Source organism: Equus asinus, chromosome 3 (genome assembly GCF_041296235.1).
Source record: "Equus asinus isolate D_3611 breed Donkey chromosome 3, EquAss-T2T_v2, whole genome shotgun sequence".
NCBI classification, from domain to species: domain Eukaryota; kingdom Metazoa; phylum Chordata; class Mammalia; order Perissodactyla; family Equidae; genus Equus; species Equus asinus.
This window is the reverse complement of record NC_091792.1, coordinates 160,090,256-160,117,250: the sequence shown is the minus strand read 5'-3', so window position 1 is coordinate 160,117,250 and position 26,995 is coordinate 160,090,256. Positions and strand designations below refer to the sequence as shown.

The 26,995-nt window shown below is 43.1% G+C and overlaps 1 protein-coding gene across 1 annotated transcript in view; it reads left to right on the top strand.

Moving 5' to 3' along the window:
• Positions 1-25,858, top strand: part of FAM193A (family with sequence similarity 193 member A) — a 178,267-nt gene extending 152,409 nt beyond the window's left edge. Inside the window, exons 19-21 of the mRNA XM_044767948.2 lie at positions 2,479-3,334; positions 8,905-8,986; positions 25,326-25,858. Of these exons, the coding sequence (XP_044623883.2) occupies positions 2,479-3,334; positions 8,905-8,986; positions 25,326-25,419 (1,032 nt within the window). The 3' untranslated portion in view covers positions 25,420-25,858. The remainder of the gene's footprint in view (positions 1-2,478; positions 3,335-8,904; positions 8,987-25,325) is intronic.
• Positions 25,859-26,995: the final 1,137 nt, after the last annotated feature.

Below are 26,995 nucleotides of genomic sequence, written 5' to 3'. Positions count from 1 at the left end.
GAAGTTGTGTTCTTTACGTCATGTTAACATTGAAAGTGATGGAAATAACATTTACTCTATGATTTGCCATCCTCCTCCCCCCACATTCTCTCGGAGGATTTTCCACAAAGCCCCTGTGCTGCAGCAGTTTCACAGATCTTCCTGGTTTCGGCCACCTAAAGATATCAGGCTCCAAGAGCCAGACCTCAGCAGGCAGATCTGGGCTGTGCACAGAGGGAACAAGGGTCTGACAGCAGGATGGGTTGCTTTGGGAAGAGGTGATGTCCTTGTGAAGTCAGGCAGAGACATGAGGAGGACATTTCCACAGTGGACCAGAGCGTGGGCCACATGTCCTGCAGTGTTTCTTCCAACTTAGCTATTTGTAATTCTAAGATAGTTGTGATTGTTCTGCTAAGTGGATTAACCATCAAGTGCCCTGCTTGTACCTCACAATCCTAAAATAGGTCTGGACTGACTGTCAGGTGTAATGAGGGGGCTTTGGGGAAGAAGCCTGTTCTGTGCCCCAGAAGATCTGGGTTTGCTGAGCCACACTGGAGTGGGGAAAATGGGGTATGTTCTCCATCCAGGAGTGTTGACAGCATCAGGGGTTCCAGGGTGGTCCACCCCAGACTCCTGTCCTCTGTCCTTGTGGAGTCTAGGATGGAGGGCAGCCCTGCAAAGCACTGAACAGGTCCAGAGGCTTCCAGTGAATCCGTGAGAAGTCTCCAGGGCCTTGGTTGTTGAAATGAAGGCAGCACTACATATACTAGGTTGTTGTTTGGTGAGGAAGATTGGCCCTGAGCGCACATCTGTTGCCAGTCTTCCTCTTTTTTCCCCCTCCCCAAAGCCCCAGTACATAGTTGTACATCCTAGTTGTAAGTGCTTCTAGTTCTTCTATGTGGGATGCTGCCACAGCATGGCTTGATGAGCGGTGTGTAGGTCTGTACCCAGGATCAGAACCAGTGTGCCCCAGGCTGCCATAGCAGAGCACATGAACCTAACCAGTACACCACCGGGCCAGCCAGTATACCAGGTTTTGAGTTCACTGTAGCTTCTGTTCTGTGGCAGGATCACCCCGCAGATCTGTGCTGTAGGGGGCATTCTGCTCACTTGACACTAGGACACCTGCCTAAAGTAGCTATTTTGGGGGCTGCTCCAGGGCTGCCTATTGCGTGCTACCTTCAGGGAAGGCTTCTCTTCTAGATGAAACAAGGATTTTAGTTAATTTTTACTTGAATTGTCAAGTTAAGTTTTTTTAAAACCTATCATTAAATTTTTTTTCTTTTTTTCCTTTTTTTTTGAGGACGATTAGCCCTGAGCTAACATCTTCTGCCAATCCTCCTCTTTTTGCTGAGGAAGACTGGTCCTGAGCTAACATCCATGCCCATCTTCCTCCACTTTTTATGTGGGACACCTACCACAGCGTGGCTTGCCAAGCAGTGCTATGTCAGCACCCAGGATCTGAACCAGTGAACCCCGGGCCACCAAAGTGGAATGTGCGCACTTAACTGCTGCACCCCCGGGCTAGCCCCTGTCATTAAATTTTTAACAATTTTATGTTTAAGTTTTTCAAAAAGACAAGCAAATTGTCTCTTAAAAATATTGCTTGCCGAAACATTGTGAAAAATAATTTAAACTTGGAAAGACCTTTACATTTTCCCATGCAAAATGTTTTTCCCAAAATTTCCCATAAGCACTGGCCTTATTGGAGTTCACTGATAGGAGAAGCCATGCTTCTTGCTCTTAATGGCTTTCATTTGTTTTCTGAGCAGAAGGAATGGTTCCTTTTATGCTCTTGAGTATACGTCACTAATAAAATACAGTCTTCACTTGGGATGAAAATTAATTTCCTGCCAAGCTGGACAGCAGAAATAACTATTGTCTATTTGCCATGTAATGTTGGATATTTTAGGAAGTCGTTTGCTCAATCCCACTGGTGAAAGTAGATTGGGAATTTTGTTTATCTACTAAAGTGGGAAAAAGGAATTTCAGGGTTTTTAGTACACATTTCTTGCACGTCCTCTTGATACACGTGGATGCGTCAGCGTCAGCCTTCACTTGGAAGCTGTGCTTGCTCAGGGTTTTGGCAGCACATGCGCAGCGGTGTAACTACTACAGGATCAGTCCGTGCTCTGAGCCCCCGTCATCCACCCATCGCGCTTTACGGGGGAGCTGGCGCAGGGCAGGAGCACCGCAGCCACTGGGACCCAGTGTTATGTGCCTAGTGCTGGGTCAAAGGCGGTAAGGAATTTTTTGTTGACCACTCTCCCTCACAATAAAGGAAGCATATACCTTGGTAGATAGATTAAATCTAATAATTCCGTAGAGTAAAATAACTTGGGGTGGGTATGTTTTAAGCTTTTGGCCTGTTATAGCCCCTTTCAAAGTTTATGTTCTTATTATATGATTTGTTTTTTAAATTATCTTATTTTTCTGTATGTCTTAATTTTAAGAACACTTACTATTGTCTTAAGTTGCGTTTTCTTTTCACGCTGGCAGCTGGAGGAGAAAGCTCGCCTTGAAGCAGAGGCCAGGGCCCGAGAGCATCTGCACCTCCGTGAGGAGCAGAGACGGCAGGAGGAGGAGGAGGAAGAGGAAGAGCGACTCAAGGAGGAATTTCAGCGGCTTCAGGAGCTTCAAAAGCTAAGAGCTGTAAAAAAGAAGAAGAAGGAGAGGCCAAGTAAAGACTGTCCCAAGTTGGACATGCTCGCTAGAAATTTACAGGCATCAACAGAGTCTGTACCTAACTCTGAAAATATCCACAATGGGTCGCTAGAGCAAACCGAAGAACCAGAAACATCATCTCGCTGCCCTTCCAGACATGTGGACCACACAGAGCCCAGGCTGGGGCCCGGGGCTGATGGGGATGCTGCCGACCCCGTGGACACCAGAGACTCCAAGCTCCTCCTTCCAAAGGAGGTCAATGGAAAGCAGCAGGAGCCCTTGTCTTTTCTCCTTGACATAATGCATCACCACAAAGAGGGAAACGGCAAACAGAAGCTAAAGCAGACCAATAAGGCTAGCGGTGAGCCCGTGAGAAAGCCCATGGAGCCCCCCAGAGCCTCAGAGGGCCAGCCCAGACCCCGGCCCCAGACTGAGTCAAAGACTAAAGTACTTGACCTCACTTCCTTGGCAGAGCAGAAAAGAGAGGAGAGAAAAGTCAACAGTAATAACAATAACAAAAAGCAGCTGAACCATGTCAAGGAAGAAAAGTCGAACCCAGTCCCCATGGAGCCCGCCTCCCCCAGCGAGCATCCGCAGAACAGCAAGCTGGTGCTGGCAGATTCTCCTCAGCCCAAGGGCAAGAACAAGAAGAATAAGAAGAAGAAAGGAGACCGAGTCAACAATTCAATTGGTAAATACAGAGCAGAGGGAAAGTATGTCTAGCTGATAGCCTTTCGTTTTCTGTGTGTGACTTGTTGTAAGATGAGAAAAACACTTGGTGGAGGTCCTCTCATAGCCTGTCCCTCCTGTAGGTTGGATGCTGCCTTACCTATCCTGGCTTGCTGCTTTTTGTGGCCTTTTCACCAACAATGAGGAACAAATACCATTGTTGTTAGTTATTTTGTCATTTTGAAATAATTTTAAACTTCAAAAAAAACTGCAAAAAGAGTACATAGAGGGGCCGGCCTGGTGGCACAGCAGTTAAGTGCACACGTTCCGCTTCAGCGGCCCAGGGTTCGCCGGTTCAGATCCAGGGTGCAGACATGGCACCACTTGGCAGCCATGCTGTGGTAGGCATCGCACATATAGAGTAGAGGAAGATGGGCAAAGATGTTAGCTCAGGGCTGGCCTTCCTGAGCAAAAAGAGGAGGATTGGCAGTGGATGTTAGCTCAGGGCTAATCTTCCTCAAAAAAAAAAAAAAAAAAAGAGTACAAAGAATTCCTGTACATTCCAATTCCCTGGAATCACATGTTATCACGTTTGCTTTATCATTCTGTCTCTCCCTCTTTATTATTTTTCTGAACCAAATGAGAGTAGTTTCAGACATGACACCCTTTTACCCTTAAATACTTCCATGTGTATTTCCTCAAAACAAGGACACTCTTTTACAAAACCACAATACAATTATCAAAATCAAGAAATTAACACTGGTACAATGCCGTCATCTAGTTATAGACTTTATTCATATTTTCTCCAGTTGTCCCTTTAATATCCTTTATAGAAAAAAAAGTGTTACTGTTATTTCTCCTGACATAGGATCTATTCCAGGATCACATGTCATATCTTTTAATTTCCTTTGATGGATCAGTTCCTCAATTTTTCATGACCTTGACGTTTCTAAAGAGTACAACCCATTTATCTTTTAGAATAATTTCCATTTGTCTGTGTGCCACTTCTTCACGATCAGGTGCAGATTGTGTATTTTTGGCAGCGGTGCCCTGCAAGTGATGCGTCCTTGTTAGCGCATGCCCTCAGGAGGGCGTAATGTCTGCTGATGTTAACTCCAGTCCTTGGGTTAAGGGGTCTGCCTGGTCTCTCCACTGTCGTGTTAATGCTCCCCCTTTGCTGATGCATCAGTGTCTTATGGGGAGATGAATCTCTGTTTTTGTTTTTGGTTTTTTTTGAGGAAGATTAGTCCTGAGCTAATGTCCACTGCCAATCCTCCTCTCTTTCCTGAGGAAGACCCTCAGCTAACATCCTGAGCTAACATCCGTGCCCATCTTCCTCTACTTGATATGTGGAACGCCCACCACGGCATGGCTTGCCAAGCGGTGCCGTGTCAGTACCCAGGATCCAAACTGGTGAACCCCAGGCCACCAAAGCGGAACATGCGCACTTAACCGCTGCATCACCAGGCCGGCCTCTGAATGTCTGTTTTTATCAAACATTCACCTACTAGTTTTAGCATCCGTTGACAATTCTTGCCCTAAATGGTTATTAGGACGTTGTTTGCCAAAGGGTGATTTTTCTCATATTATTCCTTCTACATTTCTTATTTGGTATTCTACTGTAAGAAGAGATTTTCTTCTCCCCCATGTATTTTTTTCGTTCATTTAGTTATTTATATCAGGGTGGATTCATGGATTCTTACTTCATGCTATAGATTATAATCCTTTACTAACACTATTTTGATGCCCTGACTATCTCAGATTCAGTCCGTGGGAGCCCCCCTCGGAATGGCCCCTCAGCCCCATCATTCTTTGAGTACTTCCATACTTTCTGACATAGTTTGGTGTTCCAGGCTTATCTCTTACTTTTCCTATCCCAGCCCTGAATCAGCCATCTCCAAGGAGCCCTGGTTCTTTTTCGTGGAGAGTGGCATTTAGAAACCCAGACCTGGGTCCTCCTGGTGTGTCATTGCTTCTAGGCCCTCTCAGTCGGCAGAGCTGGGAAGGGATGTGTGTCTGTGCGTGCGTGCGACCTGCACACACATCTCTTATCTATTCCTATATCTGATTTCTGTTGTGAGAACCCCAAGTTCACACTCATGACGCCAGTCCCACTCAGTGCCCCACGTTCCTTCTACTTTCCCCATCTCCATCTGTAACAACTCCCGTCTCCAACTCCTGGGGACTCACAGTAGATTTACTGACTTGTTCAATCCTAGGATGCATGTGAAGTGGTTTCAGAATTGCTCATCCTCAGGCCGACCCCATGGCCGAGTGGTTAAGTCTGGCGCTCTGCTTCAGCAGCCCAGGGTTTTGCTGGTTCAGATCCCAGGTGCAGGGATGGCACCGCTCATCAAGCCATGCTGAGGCGCTGTCCCACATAGTGCAACCAGAAGGACCCACAAAGCTATGTACTGGGGGGACTTTGAGGAGAAGAAGGAGGATCCTCTATATCCTTACTTGTTTTTTGTCCCTTTGACTATCTTCTATTATTATTAATGAGTTCCTGGCTATGTTTTCTTGTGTCCCCTATAGTTTTGCTTTATGAAGGTGGTTTCTCTGTTATTTGATGCACATTCCTAACTGTAATATCTTCTTTGTGTGTGGCTTTAGTATTAAAAATGTCCTTTTTGTTGTGTTTTGTGCTTTTGGCTTGAATTCTACTTCATCTAAGATGGTGATTGCTGCCCCTTCTCTCTCTGTTTCTCTTTGCCTGGTGGGGCACCTTTGTCCTCATCCCTTCATTTGTAGCCTTTCTGAGTCACTAGGTTTTAGGTCATTCTCTTATAGATAGCAAAGACCTGAGTCTTGCTTTGTGAGCCAAATTCAAAATCTTCTCTATGGGTAAGTTAAGCCCATTCGCATTTATTGATATAACTATATGGGTGTCTCAACCCTGACGTCGTTTTGTAGTTACTATGTGTATTTCATAGTTGCTGGGGTTTTTTCTATGTGGTATATTTTCTTTGTTCTTTTATTTCTAAAAATCTTTGATATTTAGGAAAATTTGTGTTTTTGTCCTAGTGCATTCCTCTAATGTATACCTTTCATGCCCCCTCCCTAGCGTCCCTGCTCACCCTTTCACAGCTTGCTTTAAGTGAGGCCTCTGACACCCACTTACTGCCTGGACAACAGTCAATGAGCTGATTTCATTCTTTCTGCTTTCCGCTTTGTCCCTTCTCTTTCCATTTTTCTAATATTATTCCTGCCTTGTCAGAATACACAGTATTCATAGGTGTACAATTAAGTACATTAAATGCTCATGTGGGTCCTCCTGCTGAGGTGTTCCCAGACGTTTTCTCCCTGGGGAAGTGTACCCTCTGGTGCATGTCTTCAAGTAAGTGTCTGAGCTCTGGCGAAGCAAACTGTGTTTATGGTCTTAACAATGAACAGACAGCCTTGCTAAGTATGAAATTCTTGGGTCACACTTTCTTTCCACTCTGGCTAATATGGTTTTGTTGTTGTGAAAAATTTCTTCCTATTACTGCATCCACTTATGGTTCTGTCTCGTTTTTTTCTTATACCAAGATTTTCAATACTGATTATTAGTTCTAATCAGAAAAAAGAATATTAGAAATTGCTTTATTATGAAAGCATTTCCAGCAGACATGCCTGCTGTATGTTTGCTTTTATGATTGAAGCTGTTCCACTTCTATAACTATTTATGAAATGACTGGTGAGACTGTGCCTTCTTCACTTCCTTTATGTTTGTAAACGCTCCTGCCTTCCTTCCCCCTTCCTCGTGCATCAGTGTTTCCTTGATCAGAGCCTCAGTGAGTCGGCCACCAGTCAATGTCTGTGAGTAGACATTGCAGGCGGAGGCTCGATCAGAATAGTCTCAGTGTCTGGGAAGGAGGAGATTGGGCTGTGGAAGCAGAATGGCTGTGATCAGGTGTATTGTGAGCATGACTCCCTCATACTGGACTGGATGAGGTGGAAGCTAGGACTGAGGAGCCTGGCTGGGAGGGTGGTGGAGCCCAGCATTGAAGCAGTAGCAGTAGCAGTGGGAGGGAGGGCGAGGGGTGAGGGTCCCCGACTGTTCACAAAGAACTTGCCTGGCATGCTGAGAGGTATGACGTGGGTGAGGAAGGAGGCCAAGAGGATCATTTCTAGGTCGTTGCAAGAAAAGGAGTCAGCTGGCAGCAGATCATAAGGGGTACAGTTTTGCCGTGTTTGGGGTCAGAGGCCTGAGGGTGGATGTACGGAAGAGTTGGCTCTCTGGACATGGAGCTCAAGGAGGAGGTCCAGGGTGGAGGTGGAGGTTTGGTGGTGTTGGTATCCAGGTATGGCTGAAATCACAGGGATACAGTGGAGGGCGGGGGGGGGGGGGGGGGGAAGAGGAGGAAGACCGAAGGTGAGGAGCTCTAGGTGCCAACAGAGTGTGGGTGGGAGAGCTGTCTGTGGGAGGGGCCGTGGTCCTACATGGCGTTAGAGGAGAGTGCTTCAGCAATGTTTCTGTGAGCTGACAGACGTGAAGGTGCTCTGCCCCGTGCTCTGAGTCATCAAGAATGGCAGCTGCTGTCACGCAGGTAACCTGCACCTTAATTACGCTGTTGTGGAATGCCCCAGAGATAGGAAGAAAGTGGGTCTGTGTTCATTAAAGATTCCAAAAAATTGTCCCATGCTAAGATCTTCAGGGAGGTGGAGACTCCTTCAACAGAGAAATGTCAGTAGTCTCTGCACTCCTCTTTTGATGGTGTCGGGTACTGTGCATGCACTGCCAGCCTTCACAGCCCCCCAGGTGTGCACTGATGGAGCCTCTGGCACGTGAAGCTCACGCGGGGCCCGGGAAGCTCCCAGCATCCCAAGATAGCAATAGGAACGGGCAGAGCAGAAAAGAGAAGTTGAAATCCTCAAACTTGTCGAAATTGTAGGAGATGGAAGAATCCTGAATCAGAAGTCTCCATGTTCTCCTGCCTATTCTCAAAGAGTGGTTTTTAACTGCAAAGTGAATTATAGCCTTGCCTTTTGATTGGAATGGCCTGAAGAGTTTTTGAAGTCTCTAGGATGTTGCATATACAAACTGAATGCCTGGGAGAACCATCTTCCTGTAGAGGTTGGTGCCTGGGTCCTGGGGACAATCATGTCATTTTACTGTGAGGGTCACTTGCAAGGGACAGCACTTTCTTCCCCATGGGCCTGCTTCTGGTCAGCTTCTATTAACAGTTGTGCCGTCTCCTTCCCTCCCTCCCTCACTTCTTCCCTCCAGCAGGGACCTAAGGCAGCCTCTGGGCTCGAATGCAGCTTAGGTTTGCAGGAATCTTCTCAAGGGCTGTCCCATCAATGGAGACCCATCGATTAATGACTGATCACTTGGGGAACCCAGGTGCCAGCAAGTGGATCTCTTCTAATGGAACCTGAGGCAGCACTTGCTTTGCTCAGCAGATGTGTGAGTTCCGTAGCTTCCAGGTGGGAGCTGGACACTCACAAGCACATGGAGAGTGTTCTTCTTTGGCCATTTGTAAAGTCTTACTTCAGAAAAAATTTTTAGTTTGTGAAGTTGTTGAATTAAGTAAAACCAAATGATTTGTTCTATTCTGGTAAGATGGGCTGCTATTGTAATTTGACTTTCCTCTCCTCTTTGTTTTACAGATGATGTCTTTCTGCCTAAAGATATAGACCTGGACAGTGTGGATATGGATGAGACAGAGAGGGAGGTGGAATATTTCAAAAGGTAAATGTCAGGACTGCATGTCTGAAATAATGATGGTTTTGTGGTTAGCATACATGACCCTCTTAGCTCTGCCAGTTGTCTTAGACACAAGTTCTGTCAGCCAGCTAGCCAGCCAGCCTGGCTTAGTAGCATTCTAGCATGTGAAGGCCTGCCACACACGTCCCGCCCACACCCCTAGCACACACACACCAACCTTCTCACTCACCCTCTCACATTTGTTCACTTCTCCCCTCCCCTATGTGTGTAAACACTAGTTTACGGCAGTGATTCTCAAAGTGGTCCGGGACCAGCAGCATCACCTGGGAATTCAGGCCCCTCCCCAAGCTGCTGAACCAGACTTTGGGGAGGGACCCGATATCTGTATTCGCGAAGCCTTCCCTGATGTATGCTGATGTTGGAACACACTGACAGGGCATGCTTTTAAGGAGAAAAGCAACATTTAAGATATTTGCTCTTTTTTCTGATAAGCAGACTCTGTTAGTACTATGTTCAATAATATTTTATCTAGTATGTGAATTAAGGCAGGAAAATTTTATTTTAAAGCTCCTTGTTCTTTTTTTAGAGTACTTTAACCTCTTTGTTTTAAATAATACACACACAAAAAGAAGCAGTTAGTTTGAATGCAAAAAGTCAATAACTCATTTCTCAAATGTTGTAACCTTCTAAATGTTTCTGTGTGTGTGCGGGTATGTGTATGTTATCTTAGCAGGTGGAGTAAAGCATTTGCTAAAGTTAAACATTCATTCATCATAAAAACTCTTAACTAGGCCTAGAAGAGCATGTCCTTATGTAATAAAAGGTATCCATAAGGTACAATACATATCATACTTAACAGTGAGACATGAAAAGCTGTCCCTTGAGATTAAAAAGAAAAACAAGATGAAGTTGCCAATTATCACAACTTCTATTTGTAAAGGTGTAAAAAAAAACAAAAAGGATAAGGATTAGAAGGAAGAAATGGAGTTGTCATTGTCAGATGATAGAAATGTGTTTTACAAAGTCCAAAAGAATCTGTGGGTAAATTACTTGAATTATTAAGACAGTTTGCCCTAAAGCTGGATTCTGGGGAGCTGGGGAGCTGGGGATGGGAGAGGGGCATGTCTTTGATATAGACAGAATTTTGGAGGGAAATTTCCCCAAAGTAGACCTGTAGAACTCACAAACTTTAAAATCATGCTTGACCTCATAAATAAAGATTATCAAACACCCAAGATGGGGAAAACAGATGTCTGGAAATGAAAAATATAATTATTAAAAACAAGACCTCAATAGACAGGTGATAGATTAGACACACTGCTAAAGATGAAATTAATGAACTAGAAGATATATCGGAAAAATGTACCCAGAATGAACTAAGATATAAGGAAAAGAGAAAATAATGAAAGAAGGGTTGAGACATGGAGAAGAGACTAAGTCTAACATACATTAAACTGGAGCTCCGCCCCCCCCCCCCACACCAGTGCCGGCAAGGAAAAATGGAGCGAGAGCCTACAGGAAAGCAATATTTAAGGAGATACGATACCTGAGGATTTTGCAGAACTAAAGAGAAATAGGGAACTACAAATTCAAACGCACGACTTATACCAATAGGATAAACAAACGAAAACCCATTCCTAGACATAGTATATGAAACCAGAAGACCATGGATTGATATTTACAGTGTTGAGAGGAAATTGTCAGTCTATAATTTTGTATCCCACAAAACTATTCTTCACAATGATTTTTTCCCATAATAAAGAAAAGCTACAGGAGCTTACTAAAAAGAGACCTGAAAAAAAGGAAACATCTAACATTATACTTCAGGAAAAAAGGAAATTGATCTCAGAAGGATAGTTTGACATGCAGAAGGTAATGAGAGAAAGCCTGATAAGTCTAGACGTAAATACAAACGTGTTCTCTTTGTAATGATGTAGTAATGTCTGAGAGAACCATAGTATTGAATCGCAAGAGTCAGAGCTGAGTATCCTTGAGTCTCCTCTTATTGTCCAGGTATTTAATAGTTAGATATTTAACATTCATACTTTGAGCTAAATGGACATGATACCATTTCATTGTCCAGGTATTTAATAGTTAGATATTTAACATTCATACTTTGAGCTAAATGGACATGATACCATTTCAAGAGCAAACATTAAAAGAATAGAAATATGGGGGCTGGCACGGTGGTTAAGTGCACACGTTCCGCTTCAGCAGCCCAGGGTTTGACAGTTCAGATCCCGGGTGCGGACATGGCACTGTGTGGCAAGCCATGCTGTGGCAGGCGTTGCACATATAAAGTGGAGGAAGATGGGCATGGATGTTATCTCAGGGCCAGTCTTCCTTGGGAAAAAAAGGAGGATTGGCAGATGTTAGCTCAGGGCTAATCTCCCTCAAAAAAAAAAAAAAAAGAATAGAAATATGGTGTATAAATTGCTTATCAGAAGGAAAAAAATCAAAACTCAAACAGAAAAAAATACATGTAGAGAAAATACAATAAATTTTTAAAAGATGATAGACACAAGTCCGGTTGTATTAGTAACCATAACAGACAGTAAGTAGACAAAAATAAAAGTAAATAGTTTGTCAGATTATGTTAAGAAGTTTATATATATGTGTATTTTACAAAAACGTACCTAAATTATAATGAATAGAAAGATGGAAATAGGGAGCCAGCCCTGTGGCCAAGTGGTTAAGTTTGCACGCTCCACTTTGGTGGCCCAGGGTTTCGCCAGTTCAGATCCTGGGCGCGGACATGGTACCGCTCATCAAGCCATGCTGAGGCGGCATCCCACATGCCACAACTAGAAGCACCTACGACTAAAAACATACAACTGTACCAAAGGCCTTTGGGGAGAAAAAGGAAAAATAAAATCTTTTTAAAAAAAAAAAAAGAAAGGTGGAAATAGGAAAAAAGAAACTGCTGTAGTTAATGTTATTGTCAGACAAAATATATTTTAACACAAGGGATAGGTGAAGGTTGCTACATAATGATAAAAGGTTCAATTTGTCAGGAAGAAATAGAAATTTTAAACATAAGTACTTAATGAAATAGCCTTAAAATAATAAAAGCGAAATTGTGTGAACTGCACAGAGAATCAAACAAATCTACCATCCTGGTAAGGGATCTCAGACTGTTTTCTCTGTGTGATTGATTGCTCAAGCAGCCCAAGCATCCACAAAGATGTAGAAGATCAACAAAGCTTGGCCACAAGTTCAGTCTAGTGAATATAGATGAAACTCTGCATCCACATAATAGAGAACTCTTGAACTCACAGGGAACACTCACAGACGTGGAATGGATACTGGGCCACAAACAGCAAGGCTCAAAAATTTCAAAGAACAGGGAGTGACGTCAGCATCATGGTGGAGTGAGTTGTTCCCTTTGTCTCCCCACTAAATTACAACCAGACGTCTATTGACCAGCAGAGGATTCCCTACACAACACAACAGGACACCTAAGAGATCCAGGCAGCTATACATCAGAAGATGGACTGGCCCCCCAGGAAGCAGTGCAACTAGAGGATCAACCCCCCCCCCCCCGCCCCGTCCTCCCCCAGTAGCAGCAATCGAGGGTGCGGATCCTCACACAGCAGCCCACTGTGAGCAGCAGCAAGGCAGCCCTGCCCTATGACAGTCAGTGGAGTTGTGATGGCAGCCTGACCCACACAACTCTAAGCTGATAGGGCAGGAGCACACAGCTCCCAGTGCTGGCACCCCCAACAGCAGCTCTACCAGCAGCAGGGGCTGCATACAAATCCCCAGGTACCTGGGCTCCTGCCAGTGACAGCAACACCTGTGAGTGAACCCAGCACTCCTGGCAGTGTTGCAACCAGCACCCCCAGACAACTAGGGAGCAGCAGAGCAGGTAGTGCCTGGGACAACAGCATTTGAGCCTGTGGAGAGCCAGTGGAGGAACATGAGATCCAGGCAAACAGAACCTAAGTGACCAAAACCGTACCCAAGTAAGAAGAGGTGGTTACTACCACAGATGCACCAGCCAGAGGTTCAAATACGGTGTTCATCAGATACCATGAAGATCTACAGTAACACGGCAGAACAGAAGTAAAAGGACGACTCCCCAGAAGCCAAGCCTGGTATCACCGATTACACTCTAACTGACAGAATTCAAAATAGCTGTCATAAAGAAACTCAACAGGAAAAAAAAAGGGAAGGGGGGCTGGCCCAGTGGCCCAGTGGTTAAGTTCGTTCTCCACTTTGGCAGCCCAGGGTTTGCCAGTTTGGATCCTGGGTGCAGACCTATGCACCACTCAGAAAGCCATGCTGTGGTGGCATCCCACATAGAAGAACTAGGAGGAGTTACAACTAGCATATGCAACTATGTACTGGGGCTTTGGGGAGGAAAAAAAAAGAGGAAGATTGGCAACAGATGTTAGCTCAAGGCCAATCTTAAAAAAAAAAAAGAAACTCAACAAGTTCAATGAATTACAAAAAAACTCAGTTCATTGAGTTCAGGAATAAGATTAATCAACAGAAGTAATACTTCGCCAGGGAGATTGAAGCTCTTTAAAAAAAAAAAGACAAATTCTAGATATGAAAAATACAATTAAGGAGATTAAAAAAATAATGTAGAAAGCATTAAAAACAGAGTAGACCTTATGGAGGAGAAAATTAGCTCAAAGAGAGAACTATAGAAATGATTCAGGTGGAAGAGGAAAGAGAATTAAGATTTTTAAAAAATGAAGAGATTCTTCGAGAAATGTCCAGTTCAGTTATGAAAAGTAACATAAGAGTTATAAGTATCCCAGAAGGAGAAGAGAGGGAGAAAGGAGCAGAGAGCTTATTCAAAGAAATAATAGCTGAGAACTTCCCAACCTGGGGGAGGAACTTGATATGCAAGTATATGAAACTAATAAAACTGCTAATTACATCAATCGAAGAAGACTTTCCCAAAGTATATAATGCTAGAACTGTCAAAAGTCAGTGACACAGATGGGGCCGGCCCTGTGGCCGAATGGTTAAGTTCACGCGCTGCGCTTCGGCAGCCCAGGGTTTCACGGGTTGGAATCCTGGGCGCGGACATGGCACCACTCATCAGGTCACGCTGAGGTGGCGTCCCACACGCCACAACTGGAAGGACTCACAGCTAAAAATGCACAACTATGTACCAGGGGGCTTTGGGGAGAAAAAGGAAAACTAAAATCTTTAAAAAAAAAAAAAAGTCAATGACAGAAAAAATATTAAGGGGAGCAAGAGAGAAGAAAATAACCTGCAAAGGAACCCCCATGAGGCTTTCAGCAGATTTCTCAGCAGAAACCTTAAAGGACAGCATAAAGTGGAATGATATATTCATAATACTGAAAGACAAAAACTGTCAGCCAAGAATACTCTATCCGGCAAGATTATCCTTCAGAGATGATGGCAAAATAAAAGCTTTCCCAGACAAACAAAAGCTGAGGGAGTTTATTGCCACTAGACCTGCCCTACAGGAAATGTTGAAGGGAGCTCCCCTAACTGAAACCAAAAGGCAAAGGTTTACAAAGCTTTGAGCAAGGAGATAAAAAGACAAAATCAGAAAATTGCAGCTCTGTATCAGAATAGGTTAGGAAACACTTAAATATAACAAAGGATAAAGGGAAAGAAAGTATCAAAATAACTATAAACACTTCAGTTTGGTCACAAACTCACAACACGAAACAGAATGATTTGTGACAGCAAAAACAGAAGGGGAAGAGGAAAAGGATGGAACCGGCATAGGCTAATGGAGATAAGAGGCTATCAGAAAATCAGCTGTCTCATCTATGGTATCTTTTTTTTTTTTTTTTAAGATTGGCACCTGAGCTAACAACTGTTGCCAATCCCCTCAGTACATAGCTGTATATCTTAGTTGTGGGTCCTTCTAGTTGTGGCATGTGGATGCCACCTCAACATGGCTAAGGAGCGGTGCCGTGTCCGCGCACAGGATTTGAACCGGCGAAACCCTGGGCCGCTGAAGCGGAGCACATGAACTTGGCCACGGGGCCGGCCCTCTGTGATATCTTTTATGCAAACTTCATGGTAACCACAAAACAAAAAATCAGAGCAGAGTCACAAATCATAAATAAAGAGGAAACCATCACAGAAAAACCACAAAACTGAAATGCCAGACAGAAATACAAGGAAAAAGAAACAACGGAAATATAGAACCACCAGAAAACAAAAGGTAAAATGGCAGTATTAAGCCCTCATATATCAATAATCATTGTAAATGTAAATGGATTGAATTCACCAGTCAGAAGACACAGAGTGGCTGGATAGATTGAAAAACAACACCCAAGGAAATGCTGCCCCCTGGAAACACATCTCAGCTCTAAAGACAAACACAGGCTCAGAGTGAAGGGATGGAAGATGATGCTCCAAGCAAATGGCAAGCAGAAGAAAGTGGGTGTAACCATACTTATATCAGACAAAGCAGACTTCAAGATAAAAAGAGACAAGGAGGGGCATTGTATATAATAAAATTGTAAAAGAGACATTCCACCAAGAAGATGTAACAGTTATTGATATATGTGCACCTAACACAGGAGCACCAAAGTATATAAAGCAACTATTAAGAGAACTAAAGGGAGAAAGTGACAGCAACACAATAGTATTAGGGGACCTTAACACCCCACTTACATCAGTGGATAGATCATCCAGACAGAAAGTCAACAAGGAAATAGTGGATTTAAATTAAACACTAGACCAGATGGACTTAACAGATATATATAAAAAACATTCCATCCAAAAACAGCAGAGTAGACATTCTTCTAAGTGCACATGAAACATTCTCAAAGACCATATGTTGGGAAACAAGGCAAGCCTCAATAAATTTAAGAAGATTGAAATCATATCAAGCATCTTTTCTGACCACAGTGCTGTAAAACTAGAAATCAACTACCAGAAAAAAGCTGGAAAAGTCACAGATATTTGGAGACTAAACAACATGCTACTGAACGACTATTGGATCAATGAAGAAATAAAAGGAGAAATCAAAAAATACCTGGAGACGAATGAAATTGAAAACCCAACATACCAAAACCTGTGGGGTGCAGCAAAAGTAGGAACAGGAAAATTTATAGCAATATAGGCCTACCTCAACAAAGAAGAAAAATCTCAAACAAGCTTGCACTTTTCCTAAAAGAACTAGCAAAGAAGAACAAAGTCCGAAGTCAGTAGAAGGAAGGAAATAATAAAAATCACTGCGGAAATAAGTGAAATAGAGAGTAAGGAAGGAATAGAAAGGATCAGTGAAACTAAGAACTGGTTCTCTGAGAAGATAAACAAAATTGACAGACCCTTAGCCAGACTCACTAAGAAAAAAAGAGAGAAGATTCAAATAAATAAAATCAGAAATGAAAGAGTAGAAGTTCCAATGGACACCACAGAAATACAAAGGATTATAAGAGAATACTATGAAAAGTTGTACGCCAATGAACTTGAGAACCTAGAAGAAATGAATAAATTCTTACAATGATACAACCTCCCAAAACTGAATCAAGAAGAAATAGAAGATTCAGAGGCTGACCTTGTGGTCTAGTGGTTAAGTTCAGCACACTCCACTTCAGTTGCCCAGGTTCTGTTCCTGGGCACAGACCTACACCGCTCATTGGCAGCCATGCTGTGGCAGTGACCCACATACAAAATAGAGGAAGATTGGCACAGATGTTAGCTAAGAGTAAATCTTCCTCAGCAAAAGAAAAGAAGAAATAAAGAATCTACATAGAGTGATCACAAGTAAAGAGATTGAAACAGTAGTCAAAGACCTCCCCCAAAACTAAAGACCAAGACCAGATGGCTTCTCTGGTGAAATCTACCAAACATTCAAAGAAGATTTAATTCCTATTCTTCTCAAATTATTCCCAAACAATTGAAGAGAACAGGATGCTTCCTAACTCATTTTACAAGGCCAACATTACCCTGATACCAAAACCAGACAAGGACAACACAAAGAAGGGAAACTACAGGCCAGTATCATTGATGAACATGGATGCAAAAATCTTTGACACAATATTAGCAAATCAAATACTACAATACAGTAAAAGGATCATACGTCATGATCAAGTGGGATTTATTCTAAGGATGCAACGATGGTTCAACATCCACAAATTGATGTGATAGACCACATTAATAAAATGAGAAATAAAAATCACACAGTCATCTCAGTATATGCCAAGAAAGCATTTGACAAGATCCAGCATCCATTTATGATAAAAAAAAAAAACTCTCAATAAAATGGATATAGAAAGAAAGTACCTCAACATAATAAAGGCCATATATAACAAACCCACAGCCAACATCATATTTAACAATGAAAAACTGAAAGCTGTTCCTCTGAGAACAGAAGCAAGACAAGGATGCCCACTCCCACCACTCTTATTTAACATAGTACTGGAAGTTGTAGCCAGACCGATTAAGCAAGAAAAAGAAATAAAAGGGATCACAATTGGAAAGGAAGAAGTGAAGCTCTCACTGTTTGCAGATGACATGACTCTATATATGGAAAATCCTAAAGAATCCACCAGAAAACTGTTAGAAATAATCAACAACTACAGCAAAGTTGTGGGATACAAAAATCAGTTGCATTTCTATACACTAATAACGAACTAGCAGAAAGAGAACTCAAGAATACAATCCCATTACAATCCCAACAAAAAGATTAAAATATCTGGGAATAAAGTTAACCAAGGAGCTGAAAGACCTATACACCGAAAATTATGACATTGAAAGAAATTGAGAAAGACATAAAGAAATGGGAAGATAGCCCATGCTCATGGATTGGAAGAATAAACTTGGTTAAAATGTCCATATTATCTAAAGCAATCTACAGATTCATTGCAATCCCAATCAGAATCCCATTGAGATTCTTCCTGGAAGTAGAACAAAGAATCCTAAAATTTATGTGGAACAACAAAAGACCCTGAATAGCCAAAGCAATCCTGAGAAAAAGGACAAAGCTAGAGGTATCACATTCCCTGACTTCAAAATATCCTACAAAGCTATGGTAATCAAAACAGCATGGTACTGGCACAAAAACAGTCACACAGATCAATGGAACAGAATTGAAAGCCTAGAAATAAAACCACACATCTGTGGACAACTAGTTTTCAACAAAGGAGCCAAGAACGTGCAATGGAGAAAGGAAAGTCTATTCAATAAATAGCGTTCGGAAAACTGGACAATCATGTGCAAAAGAATGAAAGTAGACCATAATCTTACACCATACACAGAAATTAATAACTCAAAATGGATCAAAGACTTAAATGTAAGACCTGAAACCACAAAACTTCTAGAAGAAAATATAGGCAGCACACTCTTTTACATCAGTCTTAGCAGTAGCTTTTTGAATACCGTGTCTACTTTGGCATGGGAAACAAAAGAAAAAATAAACAGATGGGACTGCATCAGACTGAAAACCTTCTGCAAGGCAAAGGAAACCATGTACAAAATGAAAAGTCAACCCACCAACTAGGAGAAAATATTTGCAAATCAAATATCCAACATGGATTAATTTCCAAAATTAAAAAACTGACACAACGCAACAACAGCATAATGAACAACTTGATCAAAAATGGGCAGAAGAGGGGCCGGCCCTGTGGCTGAGTGGTTAAGTTCACGTGCTCCGCTTCGGCGGCCCAGGGTTTCACCAGTTCGGATCCTGGGTGTGGACATGGCACCGTTCATCAAGCCATGCTGACACGGCATCCCACATGTCACAACTAGAAGGACCCACAACTAAAAATACACAACGATGTACTGGGGGGCTTTGGGGAGAAAAAGGAAAAATAAAATCTTTAAAAAAAAAAAAGCAGAGGATAAGAACAGAGATTTTTCCAAAGAAGATATACAGATGGCCAACAGGCACATGAAAAGATGTTCAACATCGCTAATTATTAGGGAAATGCAAATCAAAACTGCAATGAAATATCACCTCACACCCATCTGAATGGCTACAATTAACAAGACAAGACATAGCAAATGTTGGAGAGGATGTGGAGAAAAGGGAACCCTCATACACTGCTGGTGGGAATGCAAACTGGTGCAGCCACTATGGAAAACAGTATGGAGATTCCTCAAGAAATTAAAAGTAGAAATACCGTATGATCCAGCTATCTCACCACTGAATGTTTATCCAAAGAACATGAAGTCAACAATTCAAAGTGATTTATGGACCCCTCTGTTCACTGCAGCATTATTCACGACAGCCAAGATGTGGAAGCAACCAAAGAACCCATCCGATGAATGGGTAAAAAAAGATATGGTAGGGCCGGCCTGGTGGCACAGCGGTTAAGTTCTCATGTTCTGCTTCAGCAGCCCAGGGTTCACCAGTTCAGATCCCGGGTGTGGACATGGCACCAGTTGGCAAGCCATGCTGTGGTAGGCGTCCCACATATAAAGTAGAAGAAGATGCACGGGGATGTTAGCTCAGGGCTAATCTTCCTCAAAAAAAAAAAAAAAGATATGGTGTGTATATATACACCATGAAATACTACTCAGCCATAAAAACAGACAAAACTATGCCATTTCTGACAACATCAGTGGACCTTGAGAGTGTTATGCTAAGTGAAATATGTCAGAGAAAGACATAGCACATGATTTCACTCATATGTGGAAGAGAAACACATGGATAATGTGAACAGATTGGTAGTTACCAGAGGGGAAGGGGGTGGGGGTGGGTGAAAGGGGTAAAGGGACACATACATATTGTGATGCATAAAAATCAGGCTATTACTGGTGAACAGAATTCAGTCTGTACAGAAACTGAAGTATAATAATGTACACCTGAAATTTACACAATGTTATAAGTCAGTATGACCTCAATAAAAAAAATTTCTTCCAGGAACAAGTATGTGTAATTTGTGTTCTCTGACTGCAACACAGTTTAACTTGGAGGTTTACAATAAGTGAATTTTGAAATCCCTAAATATGTGGAAATCTAAAACTGTGGAAGTTTATATAACGCATGGGTCAAGTAAGAAACCACAGTAGACATTGTAAAATATGTAGAACTAAAAGCTAATGAGAACTCTGCTTATGAAAACCTGTGGAATGCAGGAAAAGATTGCTCTTGATAGCTTTCCATAAAGCCTTAAATGCTGGAGTTAGTTTTTAGAAACCTGAAAATTAATGACTTAAGAATTTCATTTGAGAAATTAGGAAAAGGACAGCAGAATAAGCCCAAAGAAAGTAAAACAAAGGGGTGTGATATGTAAGAGAAACAGAAGATCAACAGTGTTCTTTTTCAAAAATAGTAACTAAATGAATAAACCTTTGAGAGACTGGTCTCGAAAAACAGGAAAAAAGACACAAATTAAAATAATTAGATGTAAGAAGAAATGAGATGTTAATAATTATCAAAGTTAGTGATGGCTGTGTTCATTTTACCAAACTCTACTTTTGTATGTGTTTGAAATTTTCCATTTTAAAAAAGGTTGCTTCAATTTTGTGAATATAAAGTGAAAAGGTGGACCTAACTACAAAGATTAAACTATAATCTGAGAACAATTTCACAACAATTAATTTTAAAACTTAAATAAAACACAAAATCAACCCAATAAAAAAATAGCCTGAATGGTCCAGTAACTAGTAAAGAAATTAAAGCAGTAAATGTAAGTCTTTCCAGTGAGAAAACTGCATTCTGACAGTTTTACAGAGAATTCTCCCAGAATTTCAAAGAACAGGTTATCCAGTCTTATACAAATTCTACCAGAGAATTGAAATGAGACACAGAAAGCACAAAGAGAGTTCTCCTCACTCTCTCTTATGAGAGTAGTAAAATTTTGACACCAAAATCTGCCAAAAACAATACCAGAAAAAATGAAAAATTGTGGGTGTTTCACCCAAGAATATTAGATGCAAAAATCATCAAGAAAATATTCACATTCAAAATCCAACAGTGTCGTTTAAATAGCAATATATAACCAATCTGGTTTATCCCAGCAATGAATACAAGGGGTATTTAATATTAGGATTTCCACAAATGCTATTTGCTACATTCATATATTAAAGAAGAGCCGTATGAGCATTTCATTAGGTTCAGAAAAAAATATTTGATAAATTCCTAGCACCCATTTATTATTAATAAAAGAGGAAAAACAGTAAACTAGCAATAGAAGGAAATAATTCATCACCTAAAAAGGGGATTTACTGAAAGAGAGCGAGAGAAGAGAAAAGCAATCTATGTGGAACTTTTTCCAAAATGGGAAAGATGTGGAAGCACATGCAAAACAAAGACGCTCTGTCTTACCACTTCTATTCAGCCTTAAATTGTAGTTCCTAGCCAGCACAGTAAGACAAGAAAAGAAATTAAAGGCTTAAGGAGTGGATTCCATTTTACAAATGATCTACTTCTCTACATAGGAAACTGCAAAAGATTGTGTAGGACAGTTTAGCAAGAAAGTGGCTGTAGAATCAGTGTATAAAAGTTACTTACTCTACACCATCAGTAATTCAAAAATGTAATTTAAATAAAGGCAGCATTTTGTAGTGTGTGTGAGGTGGATTGGCCTTGAGCTAACATCTGTGCCAATCTTCCTCTGTATTGTGTGTGGACCACCACCACAGGATGGCTTGGTGAGCACTATGTAGGCCTGCCCCCGGAATCCGAACCTGCGAACACCAGGCCGCCAAAACAGGACTCGCAAACTTAACTACCACCCCACCGGGCCAGCCCCGAGACTGCATTTATAATAGTGTCAGAATCTATGCAGTATCCTTGAATAAATCTAGCAAAAGTTGCACAAGACTTTTGCACAGAAGACTGGGAAACTTTGCTAAAGAATATTAAGACAAATCACCGAGCTCCTGTATTTGTTGATAGGGTGTTAACGTGAAGCTAACAAGTTTCCCAAAAGTTACCTGTAGATTTAAAACCCAAGAAGGGTTTTGTGGAACTTAAGTAGTGTTTCTAACACGCGTTGAGGTGGTACATTGTGATACAGTCATACACGGAGTGCTGTGTAGCAACAAAAAGGACAAACGAGAGCAATCTGCAACAGGGATGTCTTACAGACTGAGTGTTAAACAAGAGGCAGGAAGCACAAGGATACACATAGTGTCCATTTAGATGAAGTTCAAATTAGGCAAAACTACAGTACATTGTTTAACATACCTACCATTTAATCCAGAAGCTCCTCTCCTGGATGTCTGCCCATGAGAAATGAGAGCACATGCCCCCACAAAGACTCGCACATGCATGCATGTTCCTAGAAGTTTTATTTATAATAGCCCCAAACTGGGAACAACCCAGGTGTCCACAGCAGATAATCAGATAAACTGTTCTCTCTCCATCCAGAGGACACTTCTCAGCAATGAAAAGCACACTATACAGCACCTTAGATGGATCTCAAAAGTGGCATACTTAGTGCAGAAGCCAGACACAAAATGCATATACTGTGAGGTTCTATTTTACATGAAATTCCAGAAAATACAAATTCATCTATAAATCATTGTTTGCCTAGAGCCAGGGTGGCAGGGAGATGACAGCAAATGGGCACAAGGAAATTTGGGGGTTTCATGGAAATGTTCTGTGTCTTGATCGAGGTGATGGTTACCTGTATGTAGATATATTTGTCAGCATTGTGAGCTCTACACTAAGTGTGCAAGTTATTGTGCATAAATTATACCTCAATAAAAGTATATTTTCAGAAGTTAAATACATTGTTCAGGGATACATACCTAGGTCTTATAACTATAAAGAAAAGCAAGGAAATTACCAACATCAGAAGCCAGAGTGGTAGTAACTCTTGAGGAGAGGAGGGAAGCTCTGGGCAGGGGCCACTTGGTGCTGGCAGTGGCCCATGGCTTCATCTGGTGATCCACAGTATTTGCTTTATAATTACTCTTTATATTATACGTTTGTTTCATTCACCCTTCTGTATGTGTTATATTTACCAAAAAAAAAAAAAGTTGTAAAGGATTGGTAAGATCCTCCCACAAGGATATGAAGAACAAGGAGGGCTCCTTTTCCTGCCCATTATAAAAAGACTTAGAAAGCCACCGTTATTAAAACATCGTGATATTGGTGCAGAATATGGCATCCAGGAACAGACTTGTACAAACACGGAGCTTTGGTTTGACAAAAGATGAATTGGCAGATCACTGTGGAAATGAAGACATGTTCCTAAATGGAGCTGTGAATGTTATGTATATGAGAAAAGCTTTGAAATTGGATCCCTACCTCACACCCTCCTCAAAGGTCAGCTCCAGATGGGTTATGATTTTAAATGTCAAAAGCAAACCTTTTAACTTGGAATATAGGTGAATATGTTTTTGACCTTGGAGTAGGGAAAGATTTCTTGAAAACGTCAACCATTAAATAAAAGATTGGTAAATTAAACTCCATTAAAATCAACAATTTGTTTTAAAGAAAGTGAGAAGATGGTATTTGCAGCACATCACAAAGGATTAGTATCAAGATGTATAAAGAAACATTACAGAACAGTGAGAACAAGACAAACCTGTTGACAAATGGGCAAACAAAACAATCAGATGTCACAGAAAACCCGTGACCAGTAAACTGGGGAGGTCTTCAGCCTGACTAGAACCAGGGAGCAGGCAAGGCGTGGAGTGGCGGTTCCCTACACCGCTCTTCAGAGCACAGATGCTTTCACACCACTTTGGGAAAAAGTTTGGCAGAATCTAGTGAAGTTGAAGTTGTATGTCTCAAGTAACCCAACAAACAGTCCCACACCTGTGCACACGTGCCCAGCCCGGGCAGAACCATGTGAGCAGCATTGTCCACTTGTCCATTCAGTGTGGTATATTCTTAGAGGCACAAAACTGAAGAAAAACTATGGCCTCTTGAAGGAATCGCAGAAATATGACCTTGAGTCAAAGAAGCAATAAGAAAAAAGTACGTAAAATTCGATTCTTTTCCTTTAAGTTCAGAAATCGGCACAACCAAACTACCGTTGAGGATGCCTGTAGAAGTCATGAAGCTACAAAGAACTCTGGGCACTAATTATTACAAACCCCGGCACGGTGGCTGCCTTCTGGGTGCCCCCGGGGTTGGTACCTTGTGTTGGGTTTCTTGACCTGGGGGGTGGTTACCTTGGCTTTTGCATTGTAGTTACCCCTGTACACGTGTTCTGTGTGTATGTATGTACATATGACATTCCACAGCTGACAGCACAGAGACCTGATGGGGTGGTGGTTAGGGTGTGGAGCCTGGGCGAAGAGGAGCCAGGGTTGTGGGGAGGTGCCAAAGCCATGTCACGGTGGGCCTGGGGCCCCAGGGAGCCCATGGGAAGCCTTGCTTTGGTTTGGGTTGAGTTCCTCGTTGAGCTTCCTGGAGCATGGCCGTGACTGATGCTTGTGAGCATTCTAGCTGCTGTGTAGGAAGGGAGTAGGGGAGCACACATACACTAAAGGAGATGGTTGGGGAGTTGTTGCCAGAGTTAAGGGGAGACAGAGGCAGAAGTGGAAGCTTCCAGAATGTTTAAAAGCTGACATCACTAGGACTTGGAGTTTGACCCCAAGCTGTGGCCAGGGAAAGAGAATTTGGATTCTGAGGAATGACACAGCCCCTCCCTGGGGGACAGGGAGGACTCCCTCCCCCTGGACAGAGGCTGTCAGGCCAGCAGCACAAACGGTTGTGGTTGAAGGATTTAACCACAGTTTAAGTGAGCACACTTGAAATTTCGATGAGTGACAGCAACAACCGGTTTCAGCTTTAATTCAAGTTTCTGCTACCCAAATTAGAGCTGGAAAGGTGAGAACTTCAGAAATTGTGCAAAGTCTTTGGAAGAAAGTATTCTTTCCTTCATTTAATGTAAAAATCGGCCATTGTTGCCTGGGAAGCAGGTGGCAAAGTGTCGTTTTCACATGGTTTTAGCAGGCAGTTTGTGATTCAGAGCTGGACAGGGGGACTAGGGGCTGGTGGCTTGCCTTGGAGGCCTGTGGGCATTCTGTGCACTTGATGTGCCCCTGAGGGCAGGGAGGTGGGGCGGGGTGGGGAGTAACCAGGTCTCAACATAAAAATATGTGTTTCAAGTCACACTCACTTGTGAATTCATGGATAAATGAGGATAAGCTGGGATGTCCATGGCTTAACATGTTAAGAAGGGCAATATGGTGGCCATTGGCAGAGCCTGGCTGGGACGACCAGGCTTCAGATTCTCAGGTGGGCTCCTCAGAAACGTCCCTTGGGCAGCTTCCATGAAGAACAAGTTGAGAGAGAATAGCACAAAACACAAGAGAACATTCAGGGTGCTGGCCAGTGTCCTGAAGATGGGACCCCCCCCTTCCTCTCGAGGGCCCTTCCCTTTCTGAAGTGTGGCACCGAGTCTCCCGCACGGAGCCCCCAGGAGGATGCCGGGCCTTGCGATACTAGCTCGGGTGGGGCTATTTCCTTCCATGACTGTTGGGCTTTTTGTCTTCACAGATTCTGCTTGGATTCTGCTAGACAGACCCGACAAAGACTGTCCATCAACTGGTCCAATTTTAGCTTGAAAAAAGCCACCTTTGCTGCCCACTGAATGAGGACCGCCTGGAGAGGGACACGCGGGAGGTGGGCTAGGCCCTGGAGCTGCCATGCTTGCCCAGGGTTGTGCTGGGTGGGCCGCTGCACCTGAGACCCCTAGACTGAGAACTTGCTGCTCGACCCGCGTCGTTAGCTCGTGTGCGTGTAGTCTGTGAGTGAGACTTCCTTGATCGTAGCTCTGTGCTGTCGGATTGGAACAGTAGCTCCCGCCAGTTCTTCCACCTCTGCGGCCTCAGAGGCCGGGGCTGCGGCCAGAGACGAGTTTGCATCATCCACATGGCTCCGTTGCCTCTGCATCTCGCCTTGTCCTGTCATCTGTCCCTGCTGGGGCGTCGCTGTCACTCAGCTCTCTGTGCCCCACGTCCCCCCAGAGGCGGGCTGGGCGGGGCAGGCACTCTTCCGTTCTCCTCCACAATCTACTGTTTAAGAGTGTACACGTTGCGCTGTTTGTGTCTGATCCCCCTGACTTGTAGCCAGCTTGTGTAAGATCCCTTCCAGAATGAGAAAGTCCAAAAACAAAAACCCACCCAGTACTCACACCATCAAGTCTGTTAGAGAGTGTACGACTGTATTAACACGGAGGCCTGCCTGGCTACTTTTTTAACATATTGTTAAGTAATATTAAAATCATGTCTTTCTTTTTGAAAGATGGAATACATTAGTACAGCAGAAGACCTTGTCTGGTTGCTTTCTGCTGGGAGCGATGGGGAGCATGGTGGGTGGGGGAGGTGAGCAGGGGACTGTGCCCCCCAAGAGGAATCTGGACCACCACCCCCAGAGCATCTCCCAGATCACCCCAGGCAGCAGCTTAGGGGTCCTGGTGCCCTCACTGCCCTCCATGCAGTGGTTTGTCCAGGGCCTTCCATGCACCAAGCAAGCCCAGGCCCCAGGAGAGAACCCAGCCAGACCCTCAGAGGGTTTGCTGTGAGAAGTGGTGGTAAATGCTAACAAGAAACAGCAGGGTGGGGCATGGAAGGCCCCAGAGAAGGGAACATTGCTCTCCTGGAGGCAGAGCAAAGAGGGGATGGGGGTCAGCAGGGTGCAATTCCATTGGCCTTGGAGGCTGGTACCCATCCAGGGGTTATTTTCTTTTCCTTTCTCTCCCCAAAGCCCCCGGATACATAGTTGTATATTCTTCGTTGTGGGTCCTTCTAGTTGTGGCATGTGGGATGCTGCCCCAGTGTGGTTTGATGAGCAATGCCATGTCTGCGCCCAGGATTCGAACCAATGAAACACTGGGCCACCTGCAGCGGAGCACGCAAACTTAACCACTCGGCCACGGGGCCAGCCCCCATCCAGGGTTTTTTTTATTTTTTCGTTTTTTAAAGATTGGCACCTGAGCTAACAGCTGTTGCCAATCTTTTTTTTTTTTCTTTTCCTGCTTTTTCTCACCAAATCCCCCCAGTACACAGTTGTATATTTTAGTTGTGGGTCCTTCTAGTTGTGGCAGGTGGGACGCCGCCTCAACATGGCCTGACAAGTGATGCTATATCCGCGCCCAGGATCCAAACCAGCAAAACCCTGGGCTGCCACAGCAGAGCGCGCGAAGTTAACCACTCGGCCACGGGGCA